Source organism: Salvelinus alpinus, chromosome 20, assembly GCF_045679555.1.
Source record: "Salvelinus alpinus chromosome 20, SLU_Salpinus.1, whole genome shotgun sequence".
Lineage (NCBI taxonomy): Eukaryota > Metazoa > Chordata > Actinopteri > Salmoniformes > Salmonidae > Salvelinus > Salvelinus alpinus.
The window spans coordinates 40,795,052-40,808,514 of record NC_092105.1 but is presented as its reverse complement, the minus strand read 5'-3'; the positions used below and the strand labels follow the sequence as shown (position 1 = coordinate 40,808,514).

The following is a 13,463-nucleotide window of genomic DNA, read 5'->3' as shown; positions in this document are numbered from 1 at the left end:
CGAGCAATGGACATTAGACCGGTGGAAATCTGTCCTTTGGTCTGATGAGTACCAATGTGAGATTTTTGGTTCCAACCGCCGTGTCTTGGTGAGATGCGGTGTGGGTGAACAGATGATCTCTGGGTGTGTATTTCCCACCGTAAAGCATGGAGGAGGAGGTGTTGTGGTGTGTGGGTGCTTTGCTGTGGACACTGTCAGTGATTTATTTGGAAATCAAGGCACACTTAACCAGCATGGCTACCACAGCATTTTGCAGCTATACACCATCCCATCTGGTTTGCGCTTAGTGGGACTATCATTTGTTTTGCAACAGGACAATGACCCAACACACCCCCAGGCTGTGGAAGGGCTATTTTACCAAGAAGGAGAGTGATGGAGTGCTGCATCATATGACCTGGCCTCCAAAATCCTCTGACCTCAACCAAAGTAGCCCAAAATAATTGCTTTGTCATTATGGTGTATTGTGTGTAGATTGATGAGGGGGGAAATAAACTATTTCATACATTTTATAATAAGGCTATACTGTAACAAAATGTGTAAAAAGTCAAGGGATCTGAATACATTCCGAAGGCACTGTGTGTGTGTGTATCTATCTCTACATACACACGTGTGAGGAAGTAACTGAAAATACTTCAAGGCTATCTTTTGTTTTTTATGTGTTTGACTCTGTGCGCACTGATATTGTGTAATGTACTGAGGCCAAAAGCCTTTTGTGTCTGTAGTAATTGAATGCTTCTGATGATGCCGTTGATCAGGAATCATGATTAGGGGGTGAATAGGAGACATTGCGGCGAGGATAATTTCTCATTGCAACAACTTGCATGACGATGCACTTTGTGGAAGGAGTTCATTTCCTACAGTTGGGCCTAGTGAGTCTCCCGGGTGTGTTGAGACTCACTAGGCCCAACATGCTTGGTGGTACAAAAAGGGCACTGTATTTATTACAAATCTATACACTATAGACCTACAAAATACATTCAACTCCCTAATGTACGAGTCTATGTTTGCATGTCAACTTAAGCAGAGTTTGCAGTTTTAAGTAGGTTATATTTGGTTTGGTCCAGAATAATCTGTCATTGAAGGCAAACACCCTGTGAGAGATGATTATGATGATTAGCAACTCATTACCATGCCTTTGTAGTATAAGTCCCTCTTGTGTCAAGACATAAGACCGTCTTAACCACATCCCCCAGTTCACTACAGCATTCATCATGTAGCCTTCGACCAGAATGAGCATTCTCAGTTTTGTCCCCCGGCTAACGCGTTCATTCTTAATTTGCACTACTAGCGTACAGCAAAAGTTTGCTTTGATTAAATTAAGTTTCCCTTAATGAAAATACAATCTGACATGGTTACGGTTGCAAGATTATTGATGTGCTGGATCTTTTAAGCAAACATTTAGTATTGAGCCAGAGGCAGCATAGCATACAGGTGTGGCGATCAATGCACTTTATGAATGTAATACATTTTTGGAAACAGCATAACTGTAACGGGCTTCCTCCTCCTCTTCATACGAAGAGGAGGAGTAGTGATTCGACCAAACTGCAGCGGGTTGTGAATACATAATGATTTAATAAACAAAACTGAAGAACACGACGAACACTTGAATAATTACAAAACAAATAAACGAATGTAGACAGACCTGGACCCGAACTTACATACAACGTGAAGAACGCATGAACCAGGAAACAGACTACATAAAACGAACGAACAAACAAAACCCGGAACAGTTCCGTGTGGCGTAACATACAGACACTGACACAGGAGACAATCACCCACAAACAAACAGTGAGAACAACCTACCTTAATATGACTCTCAATCAGAGGAAACGTCAAACACCTGCCTCTAATTGAGAGCCATACCAGGCAACCCAAAACCAACATAGAAACAGAAAACATAGACTGCCCACCCAAAACTCACGCCCTGACCATCAAACACATACAAAACAACAGAAAACAGGTCAGGAACGTGACAATAACAAAACATTAATATTCTGTTCATTTTTTTGTGTCTGCAGACACCATGGTTATGGAACACAAGAGAGTGCTGGTACGACTATCCTTATCAGGTAATGTTTTGATCATGAGAAAATTCTCCAATGTTTTCTCTGTTAATTCTTTTCACCTAGCTACAACAGTTATTGTATTTGAAAGGACATGGTTTTGATCCAACTTTATTGAGTTGTGTGTGTGTATTTTCACAGCCACTGACGGTGGACATCCACTATTACTATATACTGGAGTTGTCGTTCTACCTGTCCCTACTCTTCTCCCAGTTCACAGATATCAGAAGAAAGGTAGGATACCAATTTAGTAAATACATCAATATAATATAGTTAATCAATGTTTGTTTATCACATTGCTTGCTCCATAGATATTTGTTTGCATATAATTAAACACCCATTTCAAGGTAAATCTGTTAATAATAATATAATATGAATAATAATATTAAGATTTTTTAAATAATAAAGCCATTATTAAAGGGATAATCCACTCCAAACCACTAATTCCTATAATTAACAGTGTTAAATAACACATACAGTTGAAGTCGGAAGTTTACATACACTTAGGTTGGAGTCATTAAAACTCGTTTTTTAACCACTCCACAAATGTCTTGTTAACAAACTATAGTTTTGGCAAGTCGGTTAGGACATCTACTTTGTGCATGACACAAGTAATTTTTCCAACAATTGTTTACAGACAGATTATTTCACTTATAATTCACTGAATCACAATTCCAGTGGGTCAGAAGTTTACATACACTAAGTTGACTGTGCCTTTAAACAGGTTGGAAAATTCCAGAAAATGATGCCATGGCTTTAGAAGCTTCTGATAGGCTAATTTACATAATTTCTGTCAATTGGAGGTGTACCTGTGGATGTATTTCAAGGCCTACCTTCAAACGCAGTGCCTCTTTGCTTGACATCATGGGAAAATCTAAAGAAATCAGCCAAGACCTCAGAAAAAAAATTGTAGACCTCCACAACTCTGGTTCATCCTTGGGAGCAATTTCCAAATACCTGAAGGTACCATGTTCATCTGTACAAACAATAGTACGCAAGTATAAACACCATGGGACCACGCAGCCGTCATACCACTCAGGAAGGAGATGCATTCTGTCTCCTAGAGATGAACGTACTTTGGTGCAAATCAATCCCAGAACAACAGCAAAGGACCATGTGAAGATGCTGGAGGAAACCGGTACAAAAGTATCTATATCCACAGTAAAACGAGTCCTATATCAACATAACCTGAAAGGCCGCACAGCAAGGAAGAAGCCACTGCTCCAAAACCGACAACGGTTTGCAACTGCACATGGGGACAAAGATTGTACTTTTTGGAGAAATGTCCTAAAATTACCATTGTTATGTTTGGAGGAAAAAGGGGGTGGCTTGCAAGCCAAAGAACACCATCCAAACCGTGAAGCACGGGGTGGCAGCATCATGTTGTGGGGGTGCTTTGCTGCAGGAGGGACTGGTGCACTTCACAGAATAGATGGCATCATGAGGCAGGAAAATTATGTGGATATATTGAAGCAACATCTCAAGACATCAGTCAGGAAGTTAAAGCTTGGTCGCAAATGGGTCTTCCAAATGGACAATAACCCCAAGCATACTTCCAAAATTGTGGCAAAATGGCTTAAGGACAACAAATTCTAATGTATTGGAGTGGCCATCACAAAGCCCTGACGTCAATCCGATAAAAGATTTGTGGGCAGAACTGAAGAAGCGTGTGCGAGCAAGGAGGCCTACAAACCTGACTCAGTTACACCAGCTCTGTCAGGAGGAATGGGCCAAAATTCACCCAACTTATTGTGGCAAGCTTGTGGAAGGCTATCTAAAACGTTTGACCCAAGTTAAACAATTTAAAGGCAATGCTACCAAATACTAATTGAGTGTATGTAAACTTCTGACCCACTGGGAATGTGATGAAAGAAATAAAAGCTGAAATAAATAATTCTCTCTGCTATTATTCTGCCATTTCATATCTTAAAATAAAGTGGTGATGCTAACTGACCTAAGACAGGGAATTTTTACTAGGATTAAATGTCAGGAATTGTGGAAACTGAGTTTAAATGTATTTGGCTAAGGTGTATGTAAACTTCCAACTTCAACTGTATGAACAATATTTTTGGGGTAAACAAATGTTTAATTTTGTGTTTATAACAAGGTTGGTACCAACATGTAAAAATCGTTGTGGAGATCTGTTGCAGCTCAAGTCAACTACTAAACCCACAATGCAATGCTCTCTGGGCTGGCTGGCTGCACACAATAATACCAATGTCAATATTAGCATGTGAAGTAGCTAAACAAACTGCACTATCAATTTAGGAGTCTCTCTCACCGAGTTCAATTAGCAATTCTCTGCCCAGAGCAAGTGCAGAGTACGTTGCTATGGCAACAACAGATGTTTCCCACAGACACACAGGGCGCATTGCGAGATGGTACTTGAAGGAAAAACTGAGTTGAATCATTTGGTACACTGTTTAGCTTGAGCACATCGGAAAATAAACATTGTCATAACAATATAAACGGGTGGATGTGTTCTTGACGAGTATGCCCATATCATCTATTAGCTGATTTGGCAATCTGGAGAGCAGGCAATTGTTTTAAAAGCGTTATGAAAGGGGATAACACACTATACCATATCACCAGTGACGAGAACCATGTAACTATGACATGTTCCTACATGATTTCCTGATTTCACAGATGGACCACTTAGAAGTTAAATCACGGGGAAAATGTTTCATTTAACCACTGATAGAACAGAAGATTTCACCAAATTGACAGGAGTGTCATGATTTTTATTTCTGGGGTGGATTATCCCTTTAAATCAAAGGGAAATGCCTCATAACTGGTTTTAATACATTCTGAAACCAAATGTGTTCTTTTTACGTTTCTTTTTTTTTCTTTGTAGTCAGTTCTATTGTGCAGTGGTAATCTCAAGAAAGCCTTAATTATTGTTTGTCTGCATTCAGGCCTCCTATTGTCTGTTCTATGATTTTGTTTTATTTTTTGGTCTTTGCCTTGGTGTGGTGTTTTAGTCTAATCTCTGCTCTGTGAAATCACAGGCCTCTGAGAGGAGGAGATGGATTACTGGAATTTTCTGGCAGACATTGTAAACCGTTTCCCCCTCATTTGTTTTCGATTCAGTCTCATTTCATTATTCAGTTCCTAGAATCTGAAGATTATTACATTTCTCTTTTTATTTCAGCGTCATGTCATTCCTTGTCCCCACTGATGAAAACTATTATTTAAGAATTAAAAAGATTCATTGAAATATTGAATAGAAATTGAGACACAATAAATGGTTTCAAGTTAGTTTTAGACCTGGTTTATCTGAGGTGATTTTGTTAGTAGCACATGTTTATATATTTTTCGTAACCTAGCCTCTCACTCCACTTCATCCTGAATGATGTTTAAACACAGTAACTGAGGGTCAAACAAACAGCTGTGATGACACCAGGCCCAGTTTTGTGACCCACTCACACTTAATCCCTAGACTAAAGATAAATAATCCATGGAACGTACACGCACAGCCGCTATGGAAAAGACCACTGCTGAACTGCTCATCTGCAGACAGACATGTCTGTTCACACATTTGATTCACACACGCATACACTCTTTCTAATACATCCCATAGTCGGGTTGCCAGAGATTTTCCAGGTCAGGGCATCTCCATGTTTGAGCTGTAAATATTGCCTCAGCATAGCTCTTTTTGCTTCTGTTCTTTTCAATCTTCTTTAGCACTGTTAAGCGGCGTCAAGAACAAGGGGTAGAATATGGGGGGGGGTATTGTTTATGGAGGGCCCTCCTTGGCCATGGCATTCTCTTTTAAACTAGCTCCCTAGTTGAGTTCAGAGAATGCCAATTTGCATGCCTCCCATCTCTTCCTTCTCTTTCTGCCCCACCCTGTCCACACCACTGAACACCTAACACTCACTCACAGCTGTCCCATGATGCCATGGTGTTTATGCCCTCACCTCTCATCGCCGTGTTGACTGTTGGCATGTCTGGTTTTTTGTTTCTCCTTTCAGTTTTTTCATTGCACAAAGCCACGCATTGAGGAGGTCCTCTGCACAATTCCAGTATGTTCCCTGCACTCTATTGCCATGCTTCCATTCTGTATTTGTGCCACTGCTCTTCCTCCTCCTCCTGCTCTGGGCTGGCTGCTCTGCTGCTGTCCTGCTGTACTGAGCCTTTTCAACCCTGTGGGGCACAGGAGGGCTCTAGCATGTCATCCTTATTCAGCCTCAGCCTCACTTATCAGGGGATATTAACCTTCTAGACTCTTCTAGACTGACTAGAAATCACTTTAGCTGTAGTACATGTAGACTCGCCTCTCTTTTTTTAGTACATTTTTAACTAGACTTAGTTTTCACATTCATTCATTAATTTGTGAAAAGAATAACTGTCTAGCCACCAAAGTAGATGAGAAAGGAAGGCGTCAGCTGCCCTTGAGTCCTGCGTTCAGAGAAACAATAGAATTGTCAACACAAAGCAAAAGCAGATGAGGGAAGTTGAATTGCACAGCGTATCTGGTCATTTACGGAGTGTAATGTTTACAAAGGGGCAATGTCCTTGTCAGAATGTCACCCGCACCTTGTCACCATAGATGTTCTGCATAGTGCGCAGCCAGCAAGTGTACAAGGTGCAGAGGAGTCCACTTATCTACTGTGAGCACAAAGAATACAACAGCGGTCATGTTCTCTGCATGACGCCGAAGCTTTCATAAAACCCACATGCTGTACATGTCCCCTTGATGTGAGACATGATAGAGAGCTGTGAATGATTTCTCCCTCTGCCATTGTGTGACATGACTATGACGCCTGTGCCCCCCCCCCCCCCCCAGGACTTCCTGATCATGTTCCTGCACCACCTGGCGACAATCTCCCTCATCACCTTTGCCTACGTCAACAACATGGCTAGAGTGGGCACGCTGGTCATGTGTCTCCACGACTCCGCCGACGTCCTGGTGGAGGTGAGTAGAGACCCGGGGACACGTTCAGCGAGGCATGTTCAGGTCTCTGGCATGTAGGAAAAAAAGATTTTTGTTAGTTCTACGAATTACATTTCTCTCTGCAATGTTCCACAAGGTTTGCCTGCTGAACGTGGCCCTGATGTGTGTTCTTCACACCCCACGGACATGTGGGAGGGTCCTGTGTTCTTTTGTGGTTGTTTTAGAATCACAAGCAAGCACAGTAGCTATCAGAGGGGAAATCGGCCATCTGTAGATTTCAATTATGTACTGCCAAAACCAATTTCAGTGTATGAAAAAGATAGATACAACATCCACGTTTTGTTCTTGTAACCATTTTGCGTGTGTCTGTGTCATCTGTTGCAGGCTGCCAAAATGGCAAACTATGCCAAGTTTCAGAGACTTTGCAACCTCCTGTTTGTCATGTTTGCAATGGTCTTCATCAGCTCCAGGCTGGGTGTCTATCCTGTCTGGTAAGGAGGCTTTGTCTCTACATTGAATGTCTGTGTCCCAAATGGCACCCTATTCCCTACGGCCACTGGTCAAAAGTAGTGCACTATGTAGGGAATAGGGCGGCATTTGGGACCCGGCCAATGTCTTCTCTGTGAAAGACTACAGCTCAATTGAAACAATGGGCTCGAGTGTCTTTTAGATGCATTTGTGTGCTGCCAGTTGAGACAGATCAGGATGATACTGTATATCGGAGAATGTTTGTTTCAGTGTATAATCTGTCTCCGAATACAGGAGACATGAATGTACTGTAGATCTCAGAATATTGACACTTTCCAAATGGGCTTTGCAATTTTTCCAGGAAGGTTTTCATTTTATACAGGTTTTGTTGCTTAGTAATAGTTACTATGGATACTACAGCAACAATATTGACATACGCATCTTCCCCAGTAAAGAGGGAGGGGGAAATAAAATGAAAGACGGACCATTATTTTGAGATCATTTAATTATGTAAGCCAGGGTCAATTTGAGACTGGAATCTAAAATGGCACATTCAATTTACACTTTGAAAACCTCAATTAACTAATTCTTTATGTTATCACAGTGACTGTGTTAGTTGGTATCAATGCCAGAATGTTGTCTTTTTTACATATTGGACTTCCAATTAGATGACGAATTTGGATTGCACCGGAATGTTTTTGATGTGTCATCAGCGAGGCATCCTACCTTTTTTATATGAGAGAGAGAGAAGCAGTAGCAAATCAGTCATAGTAGAGGAATATGCGCGCACCATCTTACTGTGTCATGTCCTTGGCACACTCAGCAGTACCGTCACTGTACGAAGAGAAAAAGCGACGTGAATTACTATCCCGCTCTGAGACGTCACCCCAATTTTGAGCCCACACTCGAGGACGGCGCTGTTAATTACCAGATCAAAATGACAAACAACACTTTATTCAAAAGATTATTAAAGCATGAACCTCCACAGTACAGTGCACTGTCTCTAAAGAAATATGAATCCTTTAGAAAAGTCTCATTCAGAGATTTCCTCTTGTTAGTATACCGTCGTGAGTTATACAGTATATCACAGTGCAGGCAGAGTGCACCACAGCAACCAGAAAGGTAGTGTGACTGTACAACCGTTGCCATGGCTTCAGTATCAGCAGGGTTCATATCATGTACAATTATCCAACTATATCTCTACCTTCACTGAAATAGCTATCAAGCCATTCATCAGAGACGTGAATGAAGGATTTAACCTGTTCTTTAAAGTGGTTCTAGTAGTGTGTACATTATATGACAGATTGACTTCATACAGTAAAGTGCTGCATGAGCTTAAAGTTATTTGTCTGTCTCCAGGGTGATAATTATCCTTGGCTGTTAAGAGTGAGTCTGTCTGTCGTGGAGGATGGAGAGCAAGCTAGTGCAGCGTTTCCCAAACTCGGTCCTCAGGACCCCAAGGGTTTGAGAAGACCCCACGTTTTTGTTTTTGCCCTAACACTACACAGCTGATCCAAATGATCAAAGCTTAGGGTCCCGAGGACCGAGTTTGGGAAACCCTTAGCTAGGGGCTGAAGGCTCTGGACGTTAGCCTCTTATGTTGTCCCTGAGGGTCTCTCTCAACCACCTGGCCATCTGTATTCCTCCACTCTACCTTAGAGCACCAGGAACATTTACTGTCTTCTGTTCACCTAGAATTCTAAGACAATAACAAGTAGCTTATTTGGTGACAGCTGCCTCAGATTGGGTTTTCTGGCGTTTACTTTAGTTGACAGGTTTTTGTTAATTTCAGAGAGAGACACGTATTAAAACCAATAAGTATTTCCAGTCTGTTATCCAATTCCCAATAGAGACGTTGTTGTTGTCTCATTACTACATCCTGTCATTATGAGCTGCACTGAAGGTGTGTGTGTAGTGTGGTTTACTTATCAAATGAGTTGACAAATTATTTCTCTCTCGCTCTCTCACACTCTCTCTCTTTCTCGTAGGATTTTAAACACTACCTTGTTTGAGAGCTGGGAGATCGTGGGGCCGTACCCCTCCTGGTGGGTGTTCAACATGCTGCTGATCCTGCTGCAGTTCCTGCACTCCTTCTGGTCCTACCTCATAGTGAAGATAGCCTGTCGAGCCATCTCCAGAGGAAAGGTGAGAGACAAAGGGAGAGTCTCAATTACATTTTCTTGACTACTCGCGTCCTCTCGCCTGGTTCTCAAAACTCATTGGTTGAGAAAGTCAGAGGTTCCTCTCTGAGCTTCTCCTCCAATGGGTTTTGAAAAGGAGTTGAAGAGAATGCGAGTAGTCAAGGAAACGTTATTGAGATTCTCCCCCAGTTCGCATTTTAGGGTCCTAAATGGCACCCTATGTAGTGCACTACCTTTGACCAGGGCCCATAGGGAATAGGGTGCCATTTGGGCAGACATTGTCATATTTTCCATACAGTACACTCAAGAGGACCGTCTTTATGTAGTTAGAAAGTCATTCTCATTATGTATGTAGTTAGAATTTAGTACTACCATGTTACTTTTTGTCATTGTAAATGCAAAGCAAAGCGTTGGGTAATCTTAGCAGTCAAGCTCACTATACATGTACTGTACTACAGAAGCTATTCACTAAAGGGCCTGTTTTGATTTTACTTTTTCTATCCCTCACGCTAACCTTTCAACCTTCAAAGGGGAAGTGGAATCCTTTACATGTAAGTAGTCGGAACCGAAGGAGAAGAAACTTGTGTATTGTCACATGTCATCTCACTATCAAGTCACAATCACAGAATGTTCTGACATGACATCCCTTTCTTTCGTTTTTACATTATCTTATTTGTAAAATGGGGAAACCAGTTGTAAAATGAGGAAACCAAAAGCGATGGCCAACTGCTCTTACTTCCTCTGTCATGACATCAGATGGTATATGAGCTGTTCTGACAGCGTCTGCACCTCTCCACAGGTGTCGAAAGACGACCGCAGTGACATTGAGTCCAGCTCGGACGAGGACAACGGTCCTCCGCCCACTCCTGTTCAGAAGCACCACAACAGCACCACCAACGGGACCAATAAAGTCCACGGGACCAATGGGTACCTGTCAGCAGGGGCCCCTTGTCTAGATGAACACTGACCGCTGTTATGAGACATTTATAAGTACTGGAGCAAAGCTGCACACACCATTCATAGATACTACATGTGTGCCACATGAACAACATTGCCTGTCTGGTACTGGAAGTTCTTAGTTTTCAGTTTGATTATTTCCATGTTTCCCCTCATTTTATTATCTTTCTCTATATTTGCATCAAACTGCATTCAATGAAATATCAAAGCACTCCTGTCGGTACAGCCCAGTCTCTCTGTTTAGCCAACGAATGAACGCATTCCACTATTATGGCGAAAGCATGCTGTTTAAACATAGTCTGACTGGCATACTGGGGGTAGTTAATTATGTTATGTGTCTTTTATGTTATTTATTTTGGATAGATATACAGTACCAGTCAAAAGTTTGGACACCTACTCATTCCAGGATTTTTCTTAATTTTTACTATTTTCTACATTGTAGAATAGCAGTGAAGACATCAAAACTATGAAATATATTTTAGATTGTTCAAAGTAGCCAACCTTTGCATTGATGATAGCTTTGCACACTGTTGGCACTCTCAACCAGCTTCACCTGGAACGCATTTCCAACAGTCTTGAAGGAGTTCCCAGATATGCTGAGCATTTGTTGGCTGCTTTTCCTTCACTCTGCGGTGCAACTCATCCCAAACCATCTCAATTGGGTTGAGGTCGGGTGATTTGTGGAGGCAAGGTAATCTGATGCAGCATTCCATCACTCTCCTTGGTCAAATAGCCCTTACACAGCCTCGAGGTTTGTTGGATCATTGACCGGTTGAAAAAAAAAATGATAGTCCCACTAAGCGCAAACCAGGTGGTAGGCATGCTGGTTAAGTGTCCCTTGAATTCTAAATAAATCACTGACAGAGTCACCAGTAAAGCACCATCACACCTTCTCCCCCATGCTTCACGGTGGGAACCACACATGCGGAGATCATCCATTCACCTACTCTGTGTCTCACAAAGACACGGTGGTTGAAACCAAAATGTCAAATTTGGCTTCATCAGACCAAAGGACAGATTTCCACCGGTGTAATGTCCATTGCTCGTGTTTCTTGGCCCAAGCAAGTCTCTTCTTCTCATTGGTGTCCTTTAATAGTGGTTTCTTTGCAGCAATTTCGACCATGAAGGCCTGATTCATGCAGTCTGATCTGAACAGTTGATGTTGAAATGTCTGTTACTTGAACTCTGTGAAGCGTTTTTTTTGGCTGCAATTTCTGAGGCTGGTAACTCAAAGTTCCCGAAATGTTCTGCGTTGACTGACCTTAAAGTAATGATGGACTGTTGTTTCTCTTTGCTTATTTGAGCAGTTCTTGGCATAATATGGACTTCATCTATTACCAAATAGGGCTATCTTCTGTATATCACCCCTACCTTGTTAAAACACAACTGATTGGCTCAAACACATTAAGAAGGAAAGAATTTCCACAAATTAACTTTTAACAAGGCACACATGTTAATTGAATTGCATTCCAGGTGACTACATCATGAAACTGCTTGAGCGAAAGCCAAGAGTGTGTAAAGCTCTCAAGGCAGAGTGGCTACTTTGAAGAATCTCAAGAATCTCATGATTCCGTATGTGTTGTTTAATAGTTTTGATGTCTTCACTATTATTCTACAATGTAGAAAATAGTTTTTTTTTTTAACCCTGGAATGAGTAGATGTGTCCAAACTTTTGACTGGTACTGTAAATTTACAAATTATTGTCAACATGTCTCAATGACTTTGTCAGTGTTAAGATTGGCTAATTGTGAACCAATCCATAATTCATATAATTTCACTATTCCATCAACAGGTACACACATTACAGCATGAGTCTTGTCATTGGCAAAATGCTAAACAAATGGATTTGTTTTCAGTGATGCCCCCCCCCCCCCCTTCACTTGCTAAAACTGATTGCATTTGTTTTGCTCACAAATGAATAGTAATGTGGTCTTACAACAATGCATTATTATGGGAAATACAAACACACATTATCCATCCATAAGCTGTACAAGAGATATCAGTAACAGCATTATGTATGTGTGTGTGTAAAAATAGGGCCATGCTATATTTCCAATTACATTTTGTTATAAGTATTCTACAACATTTCTGGTAAGTATTTCGTTAATTGTTCATGGCCCTCTTGGAAGACAGAGGAAGGTATTATTAAGCAATGATGCATTTAAAACCCTTGACAATATTAAAGATTGCAAGTAAGAAAGTATGTTTGTCGATCTGGTTAATTGAAATTAGCAGGTACTGTACATACTCGTTCTTGTGACAAGCAACGGAGTAATATTGGTAGATTACAGAATTAGAATTTTTGTGGCATGGCAAGTTGACTATGAAGGATTGTTCTTTTTTTGTTCTAAAACTGATATCCTCTCAAGGCTAAGTGAATAATTAATGTGATTGCATAATTATGACTATGAATTCTTGTCATTGATATTCATTCAACAATGCTTTCGGGACATTCATCTCACTAATCCATTCTCATTGAAATATAACTAGATGTATTGCATATTCAACTTCAAGTAGCGTTTCAGAGAAAAATATTAGTTCTCCAGGAGCCCATGTAATTTCTCTTTTTACTTGTATTGGCATATATGACTCATCCAAGGACACATGGATTGAATAGAATGTGTATTGTGTAGGTCTCTAATGCAGTATCGATCATCCCTGTTGTTGATGTGAAAAGGGTTTTCATGAATTACGTAGTTATTGACATTAATTTTCATGTGCACAAAGTGACAGTGGATGGGTGAGGACATAAATGGTTGAATCTTCTAATGGAATTTTCCTTTGTACACTGGCTATATACTGAGTGTACAATACATTAGGAACACCAAGGTGTCAAGCATTCCACAGGGATGCTGGTCCATGTTGACTCCAATGCTTCCCACAGTTGTGTCAAGTTGGCTGGATCTCCTTTGGGTGGTGGACCATTCTTGATACACA

General features: G+C 41.0%; 1 protein-coding gene across 1 annotated transcript in view; it reads left to right on the top strand.

The window, feature by feature from the left end:
- Positions 1-12,727, top strand: part of LOC139546888 (ceramide synthase 6-like) — a 30,192-nt gene extending 17,465 nt beyond the window's left edge. Inside the window, exons 5-11 of the mRNA XM_071355805.1 lie at positions 2,019-2,069; positions 2,205-2,297; positions 6,853-6,981; positions 7,345-7,451; positions 9,417-9,573; positions 10,100-10,120; positions 10,369-12,727. Coding sequence (XP_071211906.1) covers positions 2,019-2,069; positions 2,205-2,297; positions 6,853-6,981; positions 7,345-7,451; positions 9,417-9,573; positions 10,100-10,120; positions 10,369-10,536 — 726 coding nt within the window. The 3' untranslated portion in view covers positions 10,537-12,727. The remainder of the gene's footprint in view (positions 1-2,018; positions 2,070-2,204; positions 2,298-6,852; positions 6,982-7,344; positions 7,452-9,416; positions 9,574-10,099; positions 10,121-10,368) is intronic.
- Positions 12,728-13,463: the final 736 nt, after the last annotated feature.